Source organism: Prionailurus viverrinus, chromosome C2 (assembly GCF_022837055.1).
Source record: "Prionailurus viverrinus isolate Anna chromosome C2, UM_Priviv_1.0, whole genome shotgun sequence".
NCBI lineage: Eukaryota > Metazoa > Chordata > Mammalia > Carnivora > Felidae > Prionailurus > Prionailurus viverrinus.
Window position 1 is genome coordinate 141636281 of NC_062569.1, and position 27685 is coordinate 141663965.

Genomic DNA, 27685 nt, shown 5'->3' on the forward strand with positions numbered 1-27685 from the left:
ATAGGTAAGGGCTTACTATTGCCATTTTGCTAATTTTTTTCTCATTCTTTTGTAGATCCATTGTTCCTTGTTTTCTATCTTGCTGTCTTTTTTGTGTGTGTTTTTGATTTTTTTTTGTATCAATATAGTTTGACTTATTTATTGTGTTCTCTTGTGTTATTACTACAAGATTTTCCCTTGTGGTTACCATGAGGCATGCATAATATATCTTAAACTTATAACACTCTATTTTAAACCTATATTAAACCTATTAATAACTTAAATAGAATTTTTATACTTTACATTTTTATTTCGGCCCCTCACATTTTAATGTTTATTTATTTTTGAGAGAGACAGCACGAGCAAGGGAGGGGCAGAGAGAGAGGGAGACACAGAATCTGAAGCAGGCTCCAGGCTTCAAGTGGCCAGCACAGAGCCCAATGCAGGGCTCGAACTCACCAGCCGTGAGATCATAACCTGAGCCAAAGTCAGATGCTTAACCAATTGAGCCTCCTAGGCTCCCCTCTGCCTCTCACATTTTAGATTATTGTTACAATTTATGGTTTTTTTATATGGTGCAAATAACAACAGGTTATTGTATTTATGGTTATTTTTGCTACATTCTTAAAAAATATTTTTAAACTAGAGTTGTGAATGGTGTATCACTATTACCATATTGCATAATCCAATTGTGACTATATATTTGCCATTGTCAGTGAGATTCATGCTACCTTTTTGTGTTTTTATTTTTGTGTTAATTATAAGGGGAGTTAAAGAACTCCCTTTAGCATTTCTTGCAAGACAGGTCTAGTTGTAATGAACCCCCCTCAGCTTTTGTTTGTTCAGGACAATCTTTATCCCTCCTTCATTTTTGAAGGGCAGCTTTTCTGGGTATAGAATTTTTGTTGACAGTTATTTTCTTTTAGTATTTTGTATGTCACCCCATTTTCTCCTGGCCTGAAGAGTTTCTGTTGAGAAATTTACCAATAGTCATATGGGGGGTTCCTTGTATGTAAGTTCTCTTTTCTCCTGGTGCTATTAAATGTTGTTGTTGTTTGCCTTTTATTTTTGGCAATATAATTATAATGTCTCTTAGAGTAGCCCTATACCCTTAGGTTCAACCTATTTGGGATCCTTTGGGCCTCATGGATCTAGATATCCATTTATCTCCCCAAGTTCAGTAAGTTTTCAACCATTTTTGCTCTAAATAGACTCTCTGTCCCGTTCTCCTTTTATTCCTTTGGAATTCTTATGATGCAAATATTGTTGGTTTTCATTATCCTTTAATTTCCATAGGGTTTTCTTTGCCCTATGGAAAAAAAGAAAATTTCTTTTTTCTCCTTTGACTGGGTAATTTCCAATGCCCTATCCTTCAGGTTGCTGATTTGTTTCTCTGCATGTTTAGGTCTACTTTTGAAACTCTCTATTGAATTCTTCAGTTCAGTTATTGTATCTTTTAACTGCAGGATTTCTGTTTTTGTTTTTATTTTTTGCTGGTTGCTATTTCTTTGTCAAACTCTTTTTTTTCCTGCATTGTTTTCCTAATTTTGTTTAGTTGTCTGTCTCTGCTTTCACGTCATTCACTAAACTTCCTTAGGAGTATTATTCTGAATTTTTTGTCTGATAGTTTATAGATTTCCATTTCGTTAGGGTCAGTCACTGGGGCTTAATTTGTTTCCTTTGGTGGTGACGTATTTACCTGATTTTTCATGAGCCTTGATTTCTTGCATAGGTATCTGAGCATTTGAGTAATTAAAAAAATTTTTTTAATGTTTACTTATTTTTGAGAGAGAGAGAGAGAGAGAGAGAGAGAGAGTTAGAGAGGGGCAGAGAGAAAGGGAGACACAGAATCTGAAGCAGGTTCTAGGCTCTTTGCTATCAGCACAGAGCCTGACGTGAGGCTTGAGCCCGCAAACTGTGAGACCATGACTTGAGCTGAAGTCAGACACTTAGCTGACTGAGCCACCCAGGCAGCCCTGAGCATTTGAGTAATTAACCTCCTTTTCCAGACTTTACAGGTTTGTTTTGGCAGAGATAGCTCTTCAGTAGTCAGCTCATTTTAGGTGGGTGTGTCTGTTGGAATGCCTTTGGGCAGGTGGGACCTGCTATTATGGACTTCTTTAGGCAAGGCATCTATTCAGACACTGAAGAGAGGGATGGAGTGTGTTTACCACTGGCTGAAAATACTTGGATATGATTGCTGGCTTGGTTCCCTATCCATATGAAGCTATAGGATGGGGTCCTCAGTTGTCTTATTCTCTGCTCAGACTTACTAGATGTTTGGGACTGGGTCTATATTCAGTAGTAGATGGAGCTATCTTACCTGCTTCTCTGCTCTGGCAGGGCAGCAGCCAGGGCTCAGGACCCATACAAATCATTGTTTGGGGCACAAATCAGGCCTGAGTGTCCACTGAATTCCCTTGTCAGGTGATGCTGTGCAGATGGAGGAAGCCAAGGGCTGCACTCTCTTCGAGTCCCACAGTATGTAGGGCTGTTAGATGGGCTATGCAGCTTCCTGTGTGCTCTGGTTAAGTTCCCTGCTCAGATAGGCTGCAGGCTGTCTTCAGCAATAAGCAAGGCTATGAATTAGATTCCCTGCCTGGATGCAAGAAGAGGAGCAGCTCTAAAACCAGTAAAGCTCTTTGTTGCCTTAACTCAAGCAGACCCACACCACAAGTTCCCTGGCCAAATGAGGCCATTGGCTCTGCAAACTATCACCTCTGTCTGCTCTTCTTTCAGCTCAAGTGTCACTCGGTCACGCAGCTTCCAGGAGTCATCTCTAGCCCTTCTGGTCAGATGGGGCTGAAGGCAATCTCCACAGTTGGTGGGGCTGTGACTCAGTACCCTTCCTGGGTGTGAGAAAACTGGGCTGTAGGGCTGGCAAACTTCTTGTTTGAGGATGTGAATAAGGCAGATCTGCACCCCTCTGGGTTCCCTGATCAGAGTGTGTCCCAACTTGGCTCTACAGATGAGCAAAGTCCCTGGTTGAGATTACTATTTGGGCACCGCCAGTATGAACTTGGTCTGCCAATATCCATGGGCTGGTTGTTGCAAGCTCCTCCTCATTCTCTGTCACAGTTATATTTACAGTGGCTGAGCCCTGCAATTCCAGTGGTATGAGATCAGAGTAGGGGTTGCCACAGAGTGATCCATCATCCTGGGGTGGGGGGGGCAGTTAGTTGTCCTCCTTTGGGTTCTCTTTTCCACTGGAGGAACTGGAGGCTCAGGAGACATCTCTTCCCGTGGTGCTGCACTGTCCTGAGGGAGGGGCAATGCAGTCAACATGTAGTCGCTTCTCTTACCCCTCTACTACAGTCTGTCTTGGTCTCTGAAGTTCAGGGGGGTGCGTCAGCCTCACTCCTGTGTTCTAGGATTCTCTCAGTGGTGTCTTGTTTTGGATAGTTGTTACTTGTTCTTCTTGTGAGGGGGAGCAAATTCAGTAATGATGTAGGTCACCATCTTGGTGACATCACTCTCCCCCAATATTTTGTCAATGTAAATTTTAAAAACATGAGAGGACCCACATAAAAATATAAATGCTAAGGTTAATTGCAGCAAAATATGGCACATTAAAATTATTTAGTAAAAACTTTTATAGTTGAAGGTAGGCACTTCATAACATTTGGATTTTGGCAAAAGGCAACTGTTCGGTGTCACTATCATAACCTTTCTATTAACTGTATAACTTTTTCAAGGGAGTAGGTTTTTAAAGTATTATAAAAGAAAAGGGAAACAAATTTGACTAAGCTACATATGAATGGAATTCCACAGAACAGAATCCAAATTCTATTTTCCTCTCTTCTTTTTGTAAATTGTTGTATATCTTTTTTGTCAAGTTCTACGAGTCTACTCCTTGATGTAAAATCCCATGGGAATATTTGGCTTCTAATCTCTTCATCTGAAAAGAAGTATTTGTTGCTTGTGGAACTCAATACGGTTTTCCCCCCCGACAGTTGGAATGACCTTTTTCATAATAAAACACTACTTAAAGTCACATGATTTTTAGATAGCAGTAGCTAGCACTTGGCTTTAAGCAGCTGTTGAGTCCCTTTGATCTTGTTTTAGCTGTCAAACTAAATAGAGAAGATTCAACTCTTCCAGTTGTTTTAATTCTTGGAGGCATAGAGACTTACTTCACACTTACCTAAAACATGAAGAGAATGTTTGGGGCCCAGTGGATCCATCTACCATTTGATTTAGCTGTCCTTTCTAGAGATAGACAGATTCTGTTTGAAGTCTTGGTAATAGAGAACTTCACAAAACAATTTAGTGAATAAGGAAGCTCCAACTCCTCTTTCTTATACTGAAACCAAAGTTCCTTGTTCTCGTCCAGAAACCAAAGTTTCTGTAGCTTCCATCCAGTGCTTCACAAACAGTGGAAGACACAGAGTGAGCTCTTAGGCACTTGAATAGTATTTATTGATGCATGAAAGAATGAATAATTCTTGTTCCAACTTTTAAAGCAACGCTGAATATAGTTGTCTCCTTAGGTAGTCCAGGCTGTCCTCCTGTCTTTCCTAATTCTTCTCTTTTCCAGGATCAGTATTGCAATTTCCTTAAACAACATGATTTTCAGATGTTTTGTCTATCTTGTTACTCTTCTCTGAATGTGCTTACATTGACCGGTACATCTCTTCAAATATGATACCATCAAATTGAACAGTACGTCAGATGGGGTCAGCTCAGAGAAGGATAAAAACTCAGTGTTTCTTAGCCTGGACATTCTACTCGACATATTGTTTCACCCAAAAATGTACTCCTTAGAGCAAGCCTTTTATTCCAAGCAAGATCTCTGATTGGCACATATTCTGTTCTGGGAGAAGGACTGTTTTCTTGAATTTCCAGGATAAGGAGGGGGTGGAGAACGCTGCGCGGAAGCCTGTGGGGTGGGAGAGTAGGGAGGCGGCAAGTCGGCACAGTATTCCATCTCATGGTCATAACTATAGGGCGGTGGTGCCACTGAAAAAGAAAAGGTAAAGGGCGTCAGACATTTAGCAAATACTTAAGTGTCTACTATGTTTCAGCCACTGGACTGAGCACTTTGGGAGGTGACATAATTTTTGTCTGAAAAAAATCTTAGTTTTATTTGGTTGAAGATGCATGTATATGAAAGGGTAGGTGCTATAAAAAATGGCGCCATTGGCCAAAATGTTTAGAATTGGCTGCTTAGGGAAGTTTCTTGGAATTATGTGAAAGGGCAGATAAATTAAAGACTAGGGGCTAATTCAAGACTGAGCAAAAGCACAGAAGCAGAAGAACACTTTTGTTGAAAGCAAAAAGTACGTGGAGGGTGGAAATGGGAAAAAGTGTTGAGGAATCCAATTGTAGCATCATCATGGAGGGCTCTGAATATCACATAAGGAGTGTGTGATGTGCATTTACCAGATATATATATATATATATAAATATTTATATATTTATATATATTTATAATATATATAAATATATATATTTATATATATTTATATATATTATAAATATATATATATTTAAAATTTTTTTTACATTTATTTATTTTTGAGAGACAGAGAGAGACAGAGCACAAGTAGGGGAGGGGCAGAGAGAGGGAGGGAGACACAGAATCCGAAGCAGGCTCCAGGCTCTGAGCTGTCAGCATAGAACCTGACGTGGGGTTCGAACTCACAAACCGTGAGATCATGACCTGAGCCGAAGTTGGACGCTCAACTGATGGAGCCACCCAGGCACAACAGATATATATATTAATATGCTGGTAAATATGCTTTGGGAAGGTGATTGTCTCAGCCGTATGGATTGAAGTGGGCAGAAGGAAAGGAGAAATGATGTAATAGCATATGTGAAAGAGTGTAAGGGAGTCATGGCATTGAGTGAAAAAATCAGAAGAGATCTTGAGCAGCTGAGTGCTTACTTGATGACTGGGTAGGTCAAGAAAGAGATGGAGAGTGAAAGAAGGTGTCCAGGTATTGGGCACCCTTTATTGGGCTCCTGCAACTCAGAAGGTCATGGAACCATTATAGGAATAAGAAAAAAAGTGAGGGTTTTTCTCGCTTTAGGCAAGCACGTTTGTGAATAGGAATGAAGAATTTCGTTTTCTAAGTATTATTTGCAAAATTTTCTTAATTTTTTATTGTTAATATATGTCAGTGTGTTATAAATCATATTTAATACACTTTATCACGACTCTGTATGGATGTCTATTTTGTAGTGTGCCAATCCCGTGTCAAGGGTTGGAAGAGAAGCACCCCTTATGTACTCCATGTCTTCAAGAACCAATCATTCTGCAACATCTGAGCAACCCCTCTGATGATTTGGCAGTAGTTGAATTATCATCAGGATCATGATTCTAATTGGAAATTGACATGCCTTAATTGCTTACTATGAATGTAGCCTAAATCACAGGACTACTGTCATAATAATGCAAAAAATGGCCAAGCCTTTTAAACGTTACGATTGAAGAAAAGAACAAGCAACATTTCAATAAACTTATTTCTAAAATATCTTCCAGGGACACCTGGCTGGCTCAGTTGGTGGAGCATGTGACTTTTGATCTTCAGGTGGTGGATTCGAGCACCATGTTGGGTGCAGAGATTACTTAGAAATAAAATCTTTAAAAAAAGTCTTCTAAATTGTGCTCTTACCAATAAGATTACGATAGTGTTCTGATTAATATGCGTGCACAAACATAGGGCTTCACCCTGTATGCAACACGAACAATGTTTCTTCTGGATCCCTTTAACTTGGCTTGCTTTACCAAGAGCTTGATGACTTGAACCACTTACTGATCTGCCTGTACTCAGGGATGTGAGGACACAGGATTGAGTCACCCGAGAAAAGAGGAAAATGGAGACACAGAACTGGGCAGGATGTCCTCTGAGGACTGCTCTACTGAGCAAAGGCTTTGCCAGTGTCTAGTGGGCTCTACAGGCCAAGGCCTCATGGCAGAGGATGCAGCTGTATACAGCTTCTCTAAGCCTGCTTTAATTAAACATTTGGAGTCCGGGCTATCACAAGCTTTGTTTTCTATAACAAAATGGAACAACTCCTGTGGACTCTAAGCACACACTCCCGCTGTATTACACCCACTCCTTTGCTTCATTATATCTAGGAAGACTGAGACAAAGAGATTTATAATATACTTCATCCAAGCCAAGAAATGCAGGCTCCATGTAAAACAGGAAGTTACAGCTGGATACCCATTGAACTGTTTCTTATAAGCGTGTGGTTCTAAGCTGTTTTTATACGGAAGGTTTCCTTGCCTCCCACTTGAGGAGCACACGTAGAATGATTCTACAGATTGACTCTGCATCATTCTCTGTCATGAAGCCGTGACAGTGTCTATTTATGTAACAAAGTGTTTATGTTTTGCCATCTGCATTAAAACGGCTAGAGGACATTTCAGTGAGATTCCCTATGGTTTATACAGCTGCATGTTGAACATGAAAATTTAAGATATGATTAGAGCCATATAGCTTTCTACTCATACAGCCTTTGAATTTTGATAAAGTGATAACATAATGCAGAAGAGCAATATTTTGAGGACTATCCATCATGAAATAAACATGGCATATCTTTTATAGCACCAGCTACTGGAAGATATTTTGAAATAAGACTTGTATAACTGTGGACTGTGATAATCTTTCCTTCTTGCGATAATAAGGTTTCACTAGGAAGTAAACTTTTTAAGGTATCAATTCTAGAAAATTCCTGACTAACTCTAAGAGGCTTTGTTCTTAAAGGTCAAATCATCTTTGGTGATGATTTGATGGTGCCTTTGAAATTCTTTCATAATCAATATTCCAATTCTATGATTTCAGTAGGGAAAATATGCCATTTATCCTTTTTTAAAATTTAAATTTATCTATTTTATTTTGAGAGAAAGAGAAACCACGGGGAGAAGCAGGAGAGGGGCAGAGAGAGAGAAGAGAGTGAGAGATCCAAGCAGGCTCCATTGCCAACATGGAGCCCAATGCAGTGCTGGACTCACCGATCGCGAGATCATGACCTCAGTTAAAGTCAGATGCTTAACCAACTGAGCCACCCAGGTGCACCTATGCTGTTTATCCTTAATGTCACTATAGTTTTCTACAATATTACAAAATTTACAGATGTTATGTAATTCATAGAAGAAACATAATGCTTTTCATCCACTCAGGCCAACATCTCTAAAGCAAACATAAAGGGGAAGATGCACAGTGCTACCAAAACGTATACAACATTATTTTAAAAAATTTGGAAACAGGAAAATCATCCATAATTTTGTCGCCATCTTTATATACTCTCTTCTAGTCATTTATGGTTTTTATTTCCTTGTAGTCATGTAAAATGAGTATATGCTTTTTTTACTTTGTATTACAACACAGTCTTTTTCATTCTGCTACATATTCTTCATAAACTTTATTGTTAATGTCTGCATATTATTCTGACTCTTCAGTTATTTTGAAATTAACAATTTTTTATTATTATAAATAATGGAGTGATGACTTTCTTTCTACACATAGGTTTTTTTTGGTATTATTATTTTGACTTAGTTTGTTAAAATAAAATTCCAAGAATCAACCAACTGGCTATCACTTAACACTTTGGTAATTTAATGGTGAAAACAATAGCTCTTCATTTTACCTTTCTTTGGTAGTAGCTGGATTTCACATTGTTCTACAACTTGTTTGCTGTTTGTAGTTTATCTTGGGTGATTTTTAGTTTGTTTTAGGTTGGTAATTTAAAAAGTGGGATCTTAATTCGAATCAAAATATAATTAACATAATATGATATGAACAAATATACAGAAGTGTGTATCTTTTCTAGGTATTTTTCTAAAAATAACTGTCAAAATGATTAATTATATTTTTTTACCTTGACATACCACAGTTGAAAACTTATACTTAAAATATATGCTTCATCTTTTTTTTATCTCTTCTGTGTTGTTTCTAAACTTAGACATTTATCTCCTCTTTCAGATATCTGATACATAACCAAACTATTTCTGAGGTTTTCCATTTAAATTTATGTATTATTTTATTTGGTGTATATTTGCATCAAAGTTTATTTTTTTCTAAATTTAAAATTTTTGGCTAAGCCAAATTATCTACGTGCCTTCTTTTTAAAAAAATTTTTTTTCAACGTTTATTTATTTTTGGGACAGAGAGAGACAGAGCATGAACGGGGGAGGGGCAGAGAGAGAGGGAGACACAGAATCAGAAACAGGCTCCAGGCTCTGAGCCATCAGCCCAGAGCCCGACGCGGGGCTCGAACTCACGGACCACGAGATCGTGACCTGGCTGAAGTCGGATGCTTAACCAACTGCGCCACCCAGGCGCCCCTCTACGTGCCTTCTTAATCCTCATTTTTCACATTGCTTTGTTGTCTCTCCTTTTGTTTGTGAAATTTTAATCTATTTGTTCTATTCCAATGAACAAGGCATATATTTTTGTACTAATATCCCATTTAGTTATTATTGATTTTAAATGGCTTTAATATCTGGTAGGCCAGGTGAATCTCATGACTTTTTTTTAACATGTTTCAAAAAAAATTTTTCCCAAAAATTTTTGGCTCTCCCAGACTGGTACCTAGGAGCTTAAAGTGGCTAGAGAAAAATGAACAATTATAACAACCGATTTCACTTTCAAGGAATGACTATATTCTTAAGTGTGGAAACCCTTGGCATTGCTTGGAAATTATGTATTTCTTTAGGTATTTCCCTGCCCCTCTGAGATTCCTTAAGTATAAACATCTCCTCAACCCACTTTCAGAAGAAGACTTGTTTCTAATTTCTGTAAGAATATAGGCACAATCAGAAGATACTATCCTCATATCACCAAATCCTTTGATAAGTATATGAAAGTCTTTGTGTGTTCAGTGCAAATACTAATAAGGTTACCCTCATTTGTGAATTCAATGATGCAAATAGATTTTTGATTTCTTTTTTTGAATGTTTAATTACTTTAAAAGAGAGAGACGGCATGGGAGGGACAAAGGGAGAGGGGAGAGAGCAGGTTCCACTCAGCACAGGACCGTACACAAGCCTTCATCTCATGAACTGTGAGATCATGACCTGAGCTGAAATCAAGAGTTGGCCACTTAAACAGCTAAGTCACTCAGGTGCCCCTAGAGTTTTGAGTTTTTTTAAATTCTTTAAAAGCTTTACTTATTTATTTTAAGAAAGAGAGAGCATGAGCAGGGGAAGGGCAGAGAGAGGGAGAGAAAGGATCCCAAGCAGGCTCCGCACTGTCAGTGCAGAGCTTGATGCGGGGCTTGAACTCACAAACCGTGAGATCATGACCTGAGCCGAAATCAAGAGTCAGACGTTTAATCGACTAAACCTGCCAGGCACCCTAGAGCTTTGATTTCTTAATGAAATATTTCCAGGAGATTTTAAAGACCATAAGTCAGTTATTTTATAGAATGCTTCTCAACTTGGCTTTATCAGATTTTTTTTTTCATGCTTAGATTCAAGCTGTAAACTTTCAACCAGAATCCTACACATATACAATTGTGTCATCTTCAGAGTAACTAATACCCAAAGGTGCAAGATGTCCATCTGTCCTTTTTTGGTGACTTTACTGGCTGGTCAAGATGTTGTTTGAATTCTCTACTGTCTGGTTTCTATCTTTCCCCTTATAACTAGCAGCAAACTTGGGAGTAGATACTTGCAAATGTCCTGCCGCCCTGTAGCCTCTTCCCCCAGATTCAGCATCATTAATGACTCTTGTCCCAAACTTTTTTTTTTTAGGTTTATTTGTTTATTTTGAGAGAGGGAGAGAGGAGCATGGAGGGGCAGAGACAGAGGGGAAGAGAGAGAATCCCAAGCAGGCTCCACACTGTCATTGCAGAGCCAATGTGGGGCTCAAACCCACGAACCATGAGACCGTGACCTGAGCCGAAACCAAGAGTTGGCTGCCTAATCTACTGAGCCACACAAGCACCCCCCCAACCTTTTCTTATGATGGTTTTAAAAATGATGATTTTTTCCAATTTCACAACCCCTTTGTCATTTTTCTGTTTGCAAGAACTTCCCCCTCCTTTTCCACTGTTTACCCAAATCAGTCTGTCTATCTATCTATCTATCTCTATCCATATATCTATCTATCATCTATTAGGCAATCAGCAGGGGACTCAACAATGTACTTCAGATCTCAGATTTCTTGATAGCATTGAAATTCCTTGATTTCCTTTTGTTGATTTTTATATCTTTGCAAAGCCTTCTGTTGTGGTCTTTCTGTATTCTTTTCTTTCAAGTGTGTATCATCCCAACCTATTTTTTAAAAAAGGGTTAGCACGATCACTTTCCTTTGCTCACAATGAAGTTCTGAAAAGTAGTGGAAGTTATAAGACTTGACAAATAATTGTAATTAAACTGGACACTGTTCACTCTACCCAACATGGCGGGAACAAAAACTATTTTGGAAGGTCATTGTCCAACAAAGTATTGGGGGTGGTAGACTACCTTTTCTCAGTAATCTCTCTAGTGCACAGAAATAGCGTTCACTGCAGGTGTCCTCAATGAGCCCTTTCAGCAAGGAATAAGATGACCTTGGCCAAATTATTTTCTACTCATGCATGTGGCCCGCAGGCTGTAGGACTATACAATAAATTGGGTGGTTGCCTCATTTGTCACAAGGTTATTTAATTACTGTGAGGAAAAATATGTAATATGTCTACAGATGAAAGATTTTGAAAAGCATTCATTACTACTCTGTGTGTTTTCCTATCTCTTAAGTAAAAGCTTAATTAGTTACTTTGTGAAGGAAATGAGAAGTGATCAAGCACATTATGTCTGTGAAGACCTAGCCTTTTTGCAGTAAAAATGCTTCCACCATAAGGTTTATTATGTTTCTCACGGTATTCGGTTCCCAGAACAATGCATTTACTGAAAATGCAACATGCTGTCGTGATCTGCCAGAATATATGATGCCATTCAAAAACATGTATCCATGCATGAAATAGAAACTTCAAACCCGAGAAAACATAAGCCCTCACATTCAAATATTTTGTATTTTACATTCTACTTTTATAAAAAAATATTAAAAAAAATTTTTTTTACATTTATTTATTTTTGATAGAGAGGGAGCACAAGTGGGGAAGGGGCAGAGAGAGAAGGAGACACAGAATCCGAAACAGGCTCCAGGCTCCGAGCTGTCAGCATGGAGCCCGACGCGGGGCTCAAACTCACAGATCACGAGATCATGACCTGAGCCGAAGTCGGATGCTTAACCGACTGAGCCACCCAGGTGCCCCCCAAAATATTTTTTAATGTTTTAAAATCTTTAATGTTTAATTTAAGCTTTTTTTGGTCAAGCAAAAGTGTATCTGGGGGCTCCTGCGCCTCTCAGTTTGGTTGAGCGTCCAACTTTGGCTCAGGTCATGATCTCCTAGTTCCTGAGTTTGAGCCCCATGTCGGGCTCTGTGCTGAGAGATCGGAGCCTGGAGCCTGCTTCGGATCCTATGTCTCCCTCTCTCTCTGACCCTACCCCACTTTCTCTCTCTCTCTCTCTCTCTCTCTCTCTCTCTCAAAGATAAATAAACATTAAGAATTTTTTTTTAAAGTGTATCTGGAATATTATCTACAGAGGGCTTCTCCTTGTCTTCTTTCTAGTTAATGTCTCTCTCTGACTCTCCTCTGTTCTCTTGAGTTATGGGCTGACTAGGTAAAAACAGGGAGATGTGAAGAATAAAAAACAACCCCCTCTTTTCTCCCCTTTCCTCGAGTTCTAACATCATTACACTAATCCCAACAATATTTTTACTAAGTTGGAAAGAAAACACATTGTGAATTGCTTTTGTGTGAGTAAAAGCTACATATTCCAGGGTGGAATTTAAAGTAAATTCTCTAGGTTTTTGTATATAACTACATCAGATCTTGTCATGAGTGGTGTTCCTCTCTTGTTCAACTACATCTGTTTATTTTTTTTTAATTGTTTTTTCAATGTTTATTTATTTTTGGGACAGAGAGAGACAGAGCATGAACGGGGGAGGGGCAGAGAGAGAGGGAGACACAGAATCGGAAGCAGGCTCCAGGCTCTGAGTCATCAGCCCAGAGCCCGACGCGGGGCTCGAACTCACGGACCGCGAGATCGTGACCTGGCTGCAGTTGGACGCTTAACCGACTGCGCCACCCAGGCACCCCTCAACTACATCTGTTTAAATGGCCATTATGTGCCAGTCCCGGTATTATACTTGGGATTGAGTGGTGAACAGAATAGACAATGATTTCTTCTTTGTGGAGCTAATGTTCTAGAAGGAGGGGATGGACAAAAAATAGTAAATATAACAATGAGATAAACTATATGGTATCTTAGAAGATTAAAAGTACTCTGGGGAAAAAAACTGGGTAGAACAAGGACACAATGGGGAGGGACACAATACACTCTTAAATAGAGTGGGCAGAGCAGCCCTCAGTCAGGAGGTGATTTTTGAGCAAAGAGTTGAATTGAGTGCGGGAGTCCGTGTTCTAGGCAAAGCCCTAAGATGGGAGTGTGCCCTGTTGTGTTCACAGAGCACACAGAGCCTGTTTCTGTGTTCAAGGAAGAGTATGACTAGAGCCAGAGTGGCAAGAGGGAGTAGAGAACGAAATGACGTCAGACAAATAAAAAGAGGAGCCAGTTCATGCATTGCCTTGTAGCCCCCAGTCAGGAATTTGCCATTTACTTTGGCTAAAATGAGGAACCCCTGGCTTTGACTGTTCCTCTGGAGAGGGTACCCCGAGGTACCCTCTTTTCTAAAGGAGCTGAGAGGGCGCCTGGGTGGCTCAGTTGGTTAAGCGTCCGACTTCAGCTCAGGTCATGATCTCACACTCCGTGGGTTCGAGCCCTGCGTCGGGCTTTGTTCTAAAAGCTCAGAGCCTGGAGCCTGCTTCGGATTCTGCGTCTCCCTCTCTCTCTGCCCCTCCCCTGCTCATGCTTTGTCTCTCTCTGTCTCAAAAATAATAAAAAAAACATTAAAAAAATAAAAATAAATAAAGGAGCTGAGAAAGACCATACAGTGGATGGGAAATTATCTTTTTAAGAATGTATTGCATTTAAAACTTAACTCCTTTTTATATGTCAAAATGTATATATACAGACTGACTTAGAAAACTCTACTGTGTAATCACCTAATGTAAAATGGAGTATTTGGTTGTAGAGTCATATGTATTCAATATGTTTATATGTAGAACTTCTAGCAGATTCTCGTCAAATACCTGTCAAATTATTAATGTATTACCTTTGTTGAGAATTTTCTTTGTTGAGAAGTTTGCTATTATGTTAAGAGGGTTTTCCTTGCATAAAGAGGAAAAACGTAAAAACTTTAGTTAATACTTTTCCTTAAGACATACATACCTACTAGGTCAGATGCCAGTTTGTTAAGACATGTCACTTACACTTTCTCTAGAATTATTTGTCAGAACTCTGGCTGGTAGACACAGTGGGCGTGAATTGTCTATTTCTCTTAACTCCGGCTGATTGGGAATTGCAGTCAATGAGACAGGCATTAAAAATACGAATACCTTCAGATGTGAGGTAGATTTTGTTACTTGGACCTAATTAATCTCCATTGAAAGTTAGAGCTTCAATCTACGTTAATTTAGAAATGCCCTACCTTCTTGGAGATGAGTGTGGTGACCTCTTCAATGTTTCCTCTCTCCAAGGCATAGAGCATAACTAACAAATCTGACTCTTCCTTCAGAAGGAGTAAGCGATTGTGCTTACCGGGATAGGAGGAGATGGCATTGATGTGGGTGGTCCTGATGACGCCCACCCGGGTCCCACGGTTGTTTTTCATGCACATGCAGATACATATGGCAATCCCCGCAATGACCCCCATGATGAATACAATTCCAAACACGATGCCAGCAATCGCGGTGCCCCTAAAAAAACAAAACAAAAGTACACTTGTTGAAAAGGCTCAAAAGTCTTTCAAATACAGCGCCATGACTATGTGACTAATGCGCCTTTACAAATCTTCTTAAGGATAGTGTTAAAAAAAAAAAAAAGATAATTCCCTGAATCAGTCAAGTGAGTAGTCTTGTGTATTTCAAGAGATAGGAAAACGTTATAAGCCGTCAGGGAATCCTCTTTCAGTACAGTGAAACTATCGTTCAGATTCTGGTTTTAGAAATCCAGATATTTATACAAAACACAATTATCCAGATATGCTCTCGAAAACAATAATTAAAAAAACATTCTGCTGTGTACCTAAGCAGCAAAGGATTTACCTATCGTCTGAGTACACATTTACTGAAAACAATTTGATAAATACCCAAATATTAAAGAAAATTGAACGTTTATCTTTATTAAAACTCTTCGCAAAATAGAACTGGGATATTTTTTTCTTAACAAAACAGAGAAAACCAAACCAAACTTTTTTTTTTTAAGTTTATTTATTTATTATTGAGACAGAGCGAAAGAGAGCATGAGCTGGGGAGGGGCAGGGAGAGAGAGAGGGAGACACAGAATCCAAAGCAGGCTCCAGGCTCTGAGCTGTCAGCCCAGAGCCCAATGCGGGGCTCGAACCCACGAACTGTGAGATCATGACCTGAGCTGAAGTTGGACACTCAACTGACTGAACCACCCAGGTGCCCCCAAACCGAACAGTTTTAAAAAACTACTCAGGAAACAGTTACGACAAACAATATTCTCATTAAATTTGGAAACAATGCAAGCAACACCTTTGTTCTTTAACGTTATGTTTTTCTCTGGAAGGCTTTTATCTCTCACAACAAAATCATAGAAGGGAAAAATAACGCATGAAAGAATCACCATTATCATTATGTGTACACAGTATGATTTCTCAGAGTCTACATTTGTCCACATTTTGGAAAGTAATGGGGAAATCTTTGTGAAAAGGTAAATTTTCAACAGGCAGCATCATTTCTAGCAATGCTTTCTGAGGAAATACAGCACGTGTGGGCACAAATAATGTAACAAGGGTATTTCTCAATGTGTTGTTGCTAATAACAAAATATCAGAAGCACCTTAATATCCATATCAAGAAAATTACAAAAAGAAAAAAAATGTAATATACCAGAGAATGAATCCTATATAGTGACTTAAAAAGGTGAAGAGATCCACATGGATTGGGGTGAAATGTTCATGGTACATGGTTAACTTAATACTACAAGTGAAAAGGCAAATATTCGCAGAATACCAGTATTGACAGATGATTGCAAGGAGAAAATTATATTTTTATATTTCAAAAATTTGAATGTATATCTAAAGATTTATTTTAAACATATGGGATCGGTGCCTGGGTGGCTCAGTTAAGCGTCCGGATTGTCATTTTGGCTCAGGTCATAATCTCACAATTTCCTGAGTTTGAGGCTTACGTAGGGCTCTGCACCGACAGCATGGAACCTAATTGGGATTCTCTCTCTCTCTCTCTCTCTCTCTCTCTCTGCACTGTCTCTGTCTCTCTCAAAATAAATAAATAAACTTTAAACAAAAAACAGTGTATAGACATGGGACAATAAAGAAAAATTTCACTTTCTAATTTGGGGAACTCCCCAGAAGTAACCATTTCAACTCTTTCAAACATTGTTTTAGTACCTTTCTTCTTATTTCTCATTAATACAGTTACATTCCTTTATTTTTTTTTAATGTTTATTCATTTGAGAGAAAGGAGAGAGAGAGCATGCACAAGTGGGGGAGGGGCAGAGAGAGAGAGAGAGAGAGAGAGAGAGAATCCCAAGCAGGCTCCAACATGTCAGTACAGAGCCAGATGAGGGGCTTGAACCCACGAACTGTGATTTCATGACCTGAAATCAATAGTCAGACGCTCAACGGACTTGAGCCACCTAGGCGCCCCTTTATTTTTATGGATTATCTATTGGCTCCTCTTAGAAGTATTTGGGAATTTCGATCCCACAGACAAACTTTATCCATGGTTAAATCAGTCATCAGTATTGACATTTACCATGACATCGCTTACTGCTGAGTCAAGCAAGGTACATTGGTAACTTTCATCTCTCTTACACTTACTTTATCTATGGAATTTCCATGAGTTCCCATCTTTCCATATGCATGTTGCTATTAGCCCCCACCCCCAAATTCTTAAGAAAATTTTCAAACAGTTATCAGAAGTTGTTAGCATTTTCTTTTCACTAGTATTCTGAAGTTGCCTAATGTGCTTGGATTTTTTTATAAATTATTTTTCCAGTCCCTTAGGATTTTTCATGTCTGCAGGCTCATTCTTCAGTTCTTAAAATTGTTCCATAAATGGATGATTTCCGTTCCACCATTTTATCTGTTTCTCTTTCTGGAAGCTTTTTCTGAAATAACTTCCAGGATAACTTCTCTAAGTTTTCTGATCTCTGTTTTCTTGAACTACTTTCTGGGGAACTTCATTGACTTTACCTTCCAAAGTTTTATTGAATTTTCAGTTGTCATATTTTTAATTTCTGGATGCTCTATCTTATCGTCCATTGCACCCACCCCCTTATTGTATAATGTCTTGTTTTGCTTTCATGGATATAGTTTCTTCTAATCTCTGAAGGTACAAATAGATGCTCAACCAAATTGAGCACCCAGGCGCCCCTTTATTTTCATGTATTATCTTTTGGCTCCTCTTATAAGAATGGTGTACAATGATGTATAATTTTTTGAAATGTTCTCTTCTACACTTTGTATTTCTTCCGTCCTGTTTAGGTTCCTTTTTATGGATTATTTTGATCTGTTTCATGTTTGGCATTTTCCTTAAATGTTTGGTGATCCTGAATTTTCTGCTCTTTAAAAAAGAAGCACTGATTAGCTGCTCGAAAGTTCAGTGTGGAAGGCTACCATTGGACAGATGAAATCCACGGTGTAAGAGCACCCATAGTTTTTTCTTTGGGGCTGTTCATGGTGCCCAATGAACAGGATCCTCCAATGTTATGTATGAGCCAGCCTGACACTTTCTTGGAGCCTAGAGTTTTGCCTATAAGGGCATGAACTTCCACAAATCCTTGTGCTTTTAACTTAGAGACTGCATCCCACTCTGCTGCGGCAGTGGAACCATTCAAAATTAGTCTTCAGTAACCTAATTTTTGTGGTTCAAAAGAATGATTTCTAAAGCCAGACTGCCCGGGTTCCAGCTGTAGCTGAGTAACCTTGGGCAAGTTGCTGAATGCCCCCCACCCACCTAGTTTTCTTACTAATTAAACAGAGGTCAGCCGGGTGATCATCTGACTCTTTTCTCAGATTTCATATCACGAAATATCTGTACTCCTGGACTCATTTGCCAGACATGTATCTGGCATATTTTCATGCCATATAAATATCTATCCTATACTTTTATTTATTGAGTTAGTTATTTCATTAATTTTCGAGAGAGAGAGTGTGGGCATGATAATCAGGGGAGGGACAGAAGACGAGTAAGAGAGAGAATCTTAAGAAGGCTCAACCCTGGGTGTGGAGGGCTTGATCGCGCAACTGTGAGGTCACGACCTGAGCCAAAATCAAGAGTGGGCGATGCTTAACTCCCTGAGTCACGCAGGCATCCCTCTATCCTTTTTTATTCTATACTTTGTTTCTATCCTATAATCTGTCCTAGACTTTTCTAAGACAGCTCTGTGATTCTCGTCCCAAACTCTTGAGGCCAGATATTTCTCTTAAATCAGAAATTTTAAGATTTTGTAAAGGGAATATAGTACACACACCATATATTGTAGGATCCTTCTTCCAGGGCCAGCATCCCGAGCACATACACATTTACATTTCCTTAAAAAAAATTTTTTTTATGTTTTTATTTTATTTATTTCAGAAGAGAGAGAGAGAGAGAGCACCAGCAGGGGAGAGGCAGAGAGAGAGGGAGACACAGAATCTGAAGCAGGCTCCAGGCTGTGAGCTGTCAGCACAGAACCTGATGTGGGCCTCGAACCCACAAACTGTGAGATCATGACCTGAGTGAAGTCAGATGCTTAGCTGACTGAGCCACCCAGGCACCCCCACATTTACATTTCTGCAGTAAAGGTGAAAATATTTTTTTAAGTTTACTAATTGATTATGAGAGACACACAGAGAGATAGAGATAGAGAGAGGCTGAGAGAGAGGGAAAAGGAACCCACGCAGGCTCTGAGATGTTAGCGCAGAGCCTGACGCACCGTGAGCTCGTGCTCTGAGCCGAAATCAGGAGTCGGACGCTTAACCAACCGAGTCACCCAGGCGCCCCAGTAAAGGTGAGGAGATGCATATATTTGTCATTGTTTTGTTTGGAGGATTTCAGAACTGCAGATCAGGAATTGTGAACATGTATTTGTTCTTTTCAGAAGAGATTTCCTTTTTATGACTTTTCCTGCTCTTAAAAAACAGAATGCCACTAATAATTCCAATAGACTCCAATAGACTTCTTTAAAATATTCCTACATGTTGAGGCACCTGTGTTGCTCAGTCGGTTAAGCTTCTGACACTTGATTTCAGCTCAGGTCATGATCTCGTGGTTTGTGGGATTGAGCCCCGCCTGGGGCTCCACATTTGCAACGTGGAGCCTGCTTGGGATTCTCTCTCCTCTCTCTTTGCCCCTCCCCTGCTCATGTACACACACTCTCTCCCTCTCTCAAAATAAATAAATAAGCATAAAAAAATAAAATAAAATATTCCTACATGCATCTTAACTTTGTTAGTAAATTATGAAAGCAGAATGTGAGATGTATTTGGATGTGCTGTTATTAGTACTTAAAGAATGACAGAGTCTAACAATTTAATACATAAGTCTTTTCAAAAAAGAAAGATTTATCAAAGGAAATAATTTGAAATAAGTAAACCAAAAGTCATCTGGAAACCTTTTTATGGTAATTTTGAAGTCCCAATAAGATTGATTTGGTGGGCTTAATTTATGCTTCAGAAGTAATCAATGGCCCAATTATTCAGGCATAGAGTTTCCGAAATAAGTGTTATGGAAGCTGTTAAGATATCAAGTTGGTACATATTTATATTCATTAATTCATTTTTTAAACAGAGGAAAGTAGAAAATGAGTCACATTTTGTTTTCTTGTCAGCAGCTCCAGCAACAGTGCCTGTGAGGTCAATACTGAGGGTGCAACTAATGTGTTAAATGAGGTTTCTGATTAAATCATGATTTTGGTGTCCTTGATCTTTTGACACCCATTAGCAACTGTAAATTAGTTATTAAAGACATGGCAAGTAAAACATTTATAGCATTATTTACTCCATTATTAATTAAGAGAAACAATAAACAAGCAGTAACCTTCTGACACATAAATAATTTGGTTTCGTCAACTGTCGGAAAGAGAGAAGCCATTTGTGTGAGAAATTGGGCATCATGAAAATCTTGAAAAAAAGTGTAGGGAATGTACTTTTTTTTGAAAGAATGGACCGCCAGGTGTACATATTTTCCTTTTTAAGCTTTTATTTTGAAATAGTTATAGATTCCTAGAAAGTTGTAAAAATAGTACGGAGAGATCCTTGTGTCTCTTCCGCCCGGTGGCTACAGTACAACATCAAAATCAGGAAGGCGACATTAGGATGAAGTGTGTGCCTAGTTCTGTGCCATTTTAACACAGGCAAAGATCATGCAGTCACTATGGCAAGCAAATATTTTGCCCACAAATATTTTCCCCGTGCTGTTTCTTTATAGTTAGACCCATCTCCCTCCTCCCCACCGTTAATAACTGCTCAAATCACTAGTCTGTTCTCCATTTTTATAATTTTGTCATTTCAAGAGTGTTATGCAAATGGAGTCACGTAGTATATCACCTTTTGAAATGGACTTTTTTTTACTGAGCATAATACCCTTGGAGCCCATCCTAGCTTTTGTGCACACCAATGCATTCCTTTTTATCATTAAGTAGTATTTCATGGTATGGATATAACACAGTTTGGTTATCCAGAACCTATTGTGGGGCATTTTGGTTATTTCCAGTTTTGGCTTTTGCAAATAAAACTGCCATGGACAATCATGTACAGGTTTTTGTGAGGGCATAAGTATTCATTTCTCTGGGATAAATGCCCCAAAGTGGGATTGCTGGGTTATTTGAAAAGTATACGTTCAATTTTAAAAGATACAGCCAAAGTATTTTCCTGAAGGGCTGTACTATTTTACATTCCTACCACCAGAGTATGAGACATCCAGTTTCTCTACATCCCTGCCAGCATTTGGTATTGTCATTATTTTGTATTTTAGTTTTTTTTTAATAGGCGTGTAGTGATATCTCATTGTGATCTTAACTTACATTCCCTAATGGCTGAGGGCAGGGGTATAAACATCTTTTCATGGGCTTAGTTACCATCTGTGTATTATCTTTTTTTAAAAAATCTTTATTTATTTTTGGAAGAGTGCAAGCGGGGGAGGGGCAGAGAGAGGGGGACAAAGGATCTGAAGCGAGCTCTGGGCTGACAGCCTAACAGCAGCGAGCCTCATATGGGGCTCGAACTCACAAATCGTGAGATCATGACTTGAGCTAAAGTCGGACACTCAACTGAGTGAGCCCCGCGGGGGGCCCCCTATTTGTGGATTTATTTTTCAGTGAAATATCTCTTCATGTCTTTTATTCATGTTCTAGTTGGATTGTTTGTGTTTTTACTATTGAACTTTTAAGAATTCTTCATAAATTCTAGATAGAAGTCTTTTATCAGATATATGCTTTGCAAATATTTTCTCAGTCTGTATTTTGTCTTTCCATCCTCTTAACGGTCTTTTGTGGAGAAAAAAAATTACTTTTAATAAAGTCCAGTTTTTCAATTTTTTCTTTAATGGATTAAGCTTTTGGTGTCGTGCCTATGAATTCTTCACCAAGGCCAAAGTTCTGAAGACTTCTCCTATGTTTCTTTCTAAAAGATTTATTAGATTTATGTTTGACATTTAAACCTATGGTCCAGGGGCGCCTGGGTGGCGCAGTCGGCTAAGCGTCCGACTTCAGCCAGGTCACAATCTCGCGGTCCGGGAGTTCGAGCCCCGCATCAGGCTCTGGGCTGATGGCTCAGAGCCTGGAGCCTGGAGCCTGTTTCCGATTCTGTGTCTCCCTCTCTCTCTGCCCCTCCCTCGTTCATGCTCTGTCTCTCTCTGTCCCAAAAATAAAAAATAAACGTTGGAAAAAAAAATTTTAAAAAATAAACCTATGGTCCATTTTGGTTTAATTTTTGGACAAGGTGTCAGGTTGAGGTTGAGGGTAGTTTTTTTCCCCATGGATATCCATCCAACTGCTCCAGTACCATTGATTGAAAACACTATCCTTCCCCCATTGCATTGTTTTTGTACCTTTCTAAAAAATGAGTTGGCCCTGGGGCGCCCGGGTGGCTCAGTCAGTTAAGCGTCCAATTTTGGCTCAGGTCGTGATCTCACAGTTTGTGGGTTCGAGCCCCGTGTCGAACAGCTCAGAGCCTGGAGCCTGCTTCAGATTCTGTGTCTCCCTCTCTCTCTCTGCCCCTCCCCTGACTCATGCTCTGTCTCTCTCAAAAATAAATAACAAACATTAAAAAAAAATAGTTGGCCATTATTTGGCCATTATTTGGGACTATTTCTGGGGTTTATTTTTCTGTTGTTGAATAGGGTGTTTGGTAAATGATTAGATTCGGCTGGTTGATGATGTTCAGTTCTTCTGTATCCTAGTTGATTTTCTGTCTAGTTATTCTACTAATTGATGAGGGAGGATGTTGAAGGCTCCAACTATACTAAATATTTGTCTGTTTCTCCCTTCGTTTTCATCAGTTTTGCGCCACGTATTTTGTAGCTCTTCTGTTGGGTTTGGGCTCCCGTTTGACCTTTACTGGTAGATGTTAGGATGGGGCTGTATTTGTTTCCTTTGTGGTTTTGTAGTCAAATTGTTATTGTCTGAAAGATTTCTGTCTTGCGAGGCTGCCTCTTTACTGGTGCCGCGGCTGGAAAGATTAGGCTTTTGTTGGGGCTTTTATTGTATGTGTCCACTGGTGTTTCTGGGTTGCCGGTTGCCTCCAAGTCTGGGATAAATGAGTCAAGAGAAAGCGCAAGGAATTCACTCTTGTGTTCTTTAGGCATGGGAATCCTAGCTGCTCTAGCACCTTCTCTTCACCTTTCAAACTTTTCTTGTTTGTTTTATATATAACATCTAGGGTTTTCAAGTTGTGCTTAGAGGGAAGAATAGGAAAAAGTAGGTCCAGTCAGGCAATGGGGCTTTGAGAAATAAAATACTGGCAAAAAGGGTAATTGTTTAAAATTATAAAGTGATTTTTTAAAGCGAAATATAGAAACACCTTTTTTTTTTAATTTTTTTTTTTATTTTCAACGTTTATTTATTTTGGGGACAGAGAAAGACAGAGCATGAATGGGGGAGGGGCAGAGAGAGGGAGACACAGAATCGGAAACAGGCTCCAGGCTCTGAGCCATCAGCCCAGAGCCTGACGCGGGGCTCGAACTCACAGACCGCGAGATCGTGACCTGGCTGAAGTCGGACGCTTAACCGACTGCGCCACCCAGGCGCCCCTAGAAACACCTTTTTAGAAGAGATGAAAATGTGAAAAATATCTTTAAAGATATAGCTGTTAATTTAGGCTGGCAGGTCAAAAATCGTATGTCATTGATATACATATATGATTCCAAACCTTTTCCTGTGCAAATTAGAGGTGCTCAAAAAATCTTTAATAAATCAATGAATGATTGATTTATTATCTCACATTTCTTTAACTGTGATGGAAATATCACCTATAAAATTCGTTCCCTGTAATGAAAGTATTTCTTTGTTTAATTGAAACGCAATTGACCTACAATGTGCCATTAATTTCAAGTGGTCAACGTAATGACTAGCTAACTCTATGGTTTTGCTACACTCAAGAGTAGCTACAACCTGTTGCCATACCACGTTATTGCAGGGCTACTGACTATATTCCCTATGTTGTGCCTTTCATCCCCCTATCCATTCCATAACTGGAAGCCTGTGTCTCCCCTCCCCTTCGTTTACTTTGTCCACTCCTCATCCCCCTCCCCTGTGGCAACCATCAGATTGTTCTCTGTAGTTATAGGTCTGATTCTGCTTTTTTTGGCCTGAGGTTCATTTGTTTTGTTTTTTTTAGAGTCCACATAGGAGTAAGATCATACGGTATTTGTCTTTCTCCGTCTGACTTATTTCGCTTAGCAGAATATTCTCGAGGTCCATCCGTGTTGTTGCAAATGACAAGGTTTTACCTTTTCTTGTGGCTGAGTAATATTTCATTGTATGTATATGTATGTACATATATACATTAATATGTCAAATAGGTAATATTTATTATATACAATATATATCAATATAAAAATTATATCTATTTTAAGGAATTTCATACTATTTTCATACAGTGGCCACACTAACAGTGCACAAGGGTTCCTTTGCCTCTACATTCTCGTCAACACTTCTATTTCTTCTCTTTTTGGCAATGGCAGTTCTGACAGGTGTAAGGTGGATAACTCACATGGCTGATTCGTGAATGATTAGTGACGCTGAGCATCTTTTCATGTGTCATGTGTTACGTTACAGATGAGTGTAATGTAATGGAAGTATTTCTTACTGGCACTTCTTTATTATTGAATTAAACCTGAAAGGGCAGTTTTCTTGAGAAAAGAAAATGCTGTTAATTTTTAATACTTTTAAAATTTTTGATGCTATTAATTTTTTAAATTTTAACTTCTGATTTCTGGATTATAAAGCACAATTTGAGGGACCACTGGGTGGCTCAGTTGGTTGGGCGTCCGACTTCAGCTCGGGTCATGATCTCATGTTTGTGGGTTCGAGCCCCATATCGGGCTTTGTGCTGACAGCTCAGGGCCTGGAGCCTGCTTCAGATGCTGTGTCTCATTCTCTCTCTGCCCCTACACTGCTCATGCTCTCTCTCTCTTTCTCTCAAAACTAAATAAACATAAAAAAAAATTTTTAAAGCACAATTTGGATAAATATGTATGCAAAGACAAATCTGTTTTCAGGAGACTACTGCAAAACCTTTCAAGAATTCTAAAAAAAAATTCAGAAATAATTATCTTCTCATGGTATTGAATAATTCTGTAAGCTTAGTACTAAACAAAAACATTCAGTTTTCTTGGTTATATACAACAATCAATAGGCAAAAATCCAAGTTTGTTAAAGCAAATTATTTTTTTTAATTGTTAATTTTAATCATTTATTATAGTGAATGCTGTTTTACTCAGCCTAGTCCCACAGTAGGCAAACTAAGGCCATGCCTAGTTGTTTTAGCAAATAAAAGTTTTCCTGGAACAAAGCCCAACCCATCTGTTTACATGTTGTCTGACTGGTTTGGTGCTCTAATGTCAAAGTTGAATAGTTGTGAGACCACATGGTCTATAAAGTCTAAAATAGTTACTCTCACCTGTTACAGAAAAAGTATACTGATGTCTGATTTAATTCACTTGCGAATAAATTAATGTTGGTTTTTCCTAGATGACTTTTTCTAAAACGTTATGCCACTAATGATCTTGTAACAAAGCAAGTGGTTGCATAGGCCGGGCAATTTGTACTGAAGATCTAACAGTCTATGGTATTTGGAAGATCTTTTAATTCTGTTAATTAGAAACTCATGAGAGTTGCCAAGTTTGAATATACTTTTTGATTACCCCTACTGATATTTACCGTAGTTCATTTCTGTTGCTACTTCAATACAAAAATTACTCCTGCTTTGTGGTATAATAAAAAAAAATAAACATTTGGTCTGGTCCCAGGGTCCTGGCATACAGCTCTTCAAACCCTTAGAATCTACAGAGTGATAAAAGTGTCTTTTGTATGGTAATAGATCACTGGTAGCTGGAGGCCCCTAGACAGCTATAAGAAGAGGGCTGATCTCTAGAAAAAGTCTTAAGCACTATTAATGGGTTGGAACTTTCAGCTCTACTTCTGACCTCGGAGAAAGAGGCCTGGGGCTGCAAATTAGTTAATCACCAATGACCAGTGATTTAATCATGCATGCACAGGGAGACCTCCAAAAAACCCCTACGTGATGGGTTCAGAGAGCTTCTGGGTTGGTGAGCACAAGATAATGCTGTAGAAGGGGGAGTATCTAAAAAGTGCTTGGAAGTTCTGGAAGCTCCATGCCCCACCTCCCCCCAGACCTTGCACTATGCAGCTCTTTCATTTGCTGTTCCTGTATTGTATCCTTTATGGTAACTGGTAAATCCAAGTAAAGTGTTTTCCTGAGTCCTGTGAATTCTAGCATTGATTCAACCCCGAAGGAGGAGGCTGTGGGAATCCCTGACTTTACAACCACGTTAGATGGAAGTGTGGGTAACCCGGGAACGTGATACTGGTGACTGGCATCTGAAATGAGGACAGTCTTGTGGGACTGAGTCCTTAAACCTGTGGAGTCTGACGCCAACTCAGGGACTTAGTGTCAGAATTGAGCTGAACTGTAGGACACTCCGTTGATAGGAGAAGTGATTCCTGTCAGGAGGAAAGACACCCCACATGCTTCCTTCTCTGTTCTCCAAAATATTTGCAAATGCCTATTAGTGTGTATTGTTTAAGTCCATGGGTAGATACTGACCATCTGCTGATAATGAAAAACTTGAATGAAATTATAGATTGAAAATCTGTACCAAAATGAGACTTTATAATTAAGATATTAAATGTATTTGTAGCGGCTCTAATGATACTATAAATCTGTGGTCTATAACAAGGCTCAGAGATAATATATTTCATTCCATAAATAGCTTTTCATAAGTAAAAAAGATTCTCATAATGTTGCCATTGGCACAGTAATACTTACGACACACTTTTAGGGTCAGCACTGTTATCTAGCAATTTAATACAGATATCTTGACATGGTTTTACAATTAAATAATGTTTGCGGTAAATAATAGATATGAAAAAATACCACTGTGATATTTCTCTTCTTCTCTGACATAACCAACTTACAAATGCATTTTATAAAACAGCATAATACAAAGGACAAATGAATATTCTATGCAATAATCTAATAACACCAATCTCAATAAAATAAGATAATAAAAAGGGCCACAGAAATATTTGATGTCCATACAAGATACAGGCAGAACTACAGAATATTTCCATTAGGAGAAACTTTGCATATGGATGAAAGAGTTTTTAAGAAGTACATGAAAAATAAGGGAGAGACAATTTTTAGAAGAGGGAGTTTTCTGGAAAAAAAATGACCACGATTTCAAAAGAATAAACTTAAAATGGCCTCATCTCTTATTACAATGAAAATTTATAAGTGAAACAGAGGCCCTCTTTATTAAAGAAGGGACTACTAAATAATCCTATTTATTTATGATGATCCATATGCAATGAGTTAAAGCAAAGAAAAAAATATCCCAACTGTAGTGCTGAAAGTAAACTGCACACGTGGACAGAGTAAAGCTTGGCAAAATTTTTTCCTCAATCTATTATTCCATTTGCTCAATAACTGTTCTTTTATCCAATGCATTAAAATATTGTGGTATAATATTTTCATGTCCAGAAGTCTTTAAAACCAATATTTTATTCTAAATGTATTGACGATCGATAAGGTATTGGATTTAGTAAAATTCTGAACTGCTTAATTTAAAAATGATTCATTTTCTTGCTTTGATAAGTTATTACAGAATGCTAAGAAAGAAAAACAAACCCAATGGAGTATGGTTTTCAATATTAAAAATATTTAGTTCTGTAACTTCCATTAATTACAAGAGGACCCCAGAACTACATATATCTATGTTTATATCTGTCTCTCTCTAGCCAGCTACACGTACACCCATAATATAATAAAGAATTTATATATTCTCTTATATATAAATCAATCAGAATATATAAATCAGATATATATATCTGATATAAATATATAAATAAATATATACAGATATATTTATATCT

General features: G+C 38.6%; 1 protein-coding gene across 1 annotated transcript in view; it reads right to left on the bottom strand.

Annotated features, from left to right (window-relative positions):
• Positions 1-387: 387 nt before the first annotated feature.
• Positions 388-27685, bottom strand: part of CYYR1 (cysteine and tyrosine rich 1) — a 107420-nt gene continuing 80122 nt past the window's right edge. Inside the window, exons 3-4 of the mRNA XM_047876434.1 lie at positions 14640-14797; positions 388-4938 (exon numbers count right to left, since the gene is read on the bottom strand). Coding sequence (XP_047732390.1) covers positions 4754-4938; positions 14640-14797 — 343 coding nt within the window. The 3' untranslated portion in view covers positions 388-4753. The remainder of the gene's footprint in view (positions 4939-14639; positions 14798-27685) is intronic.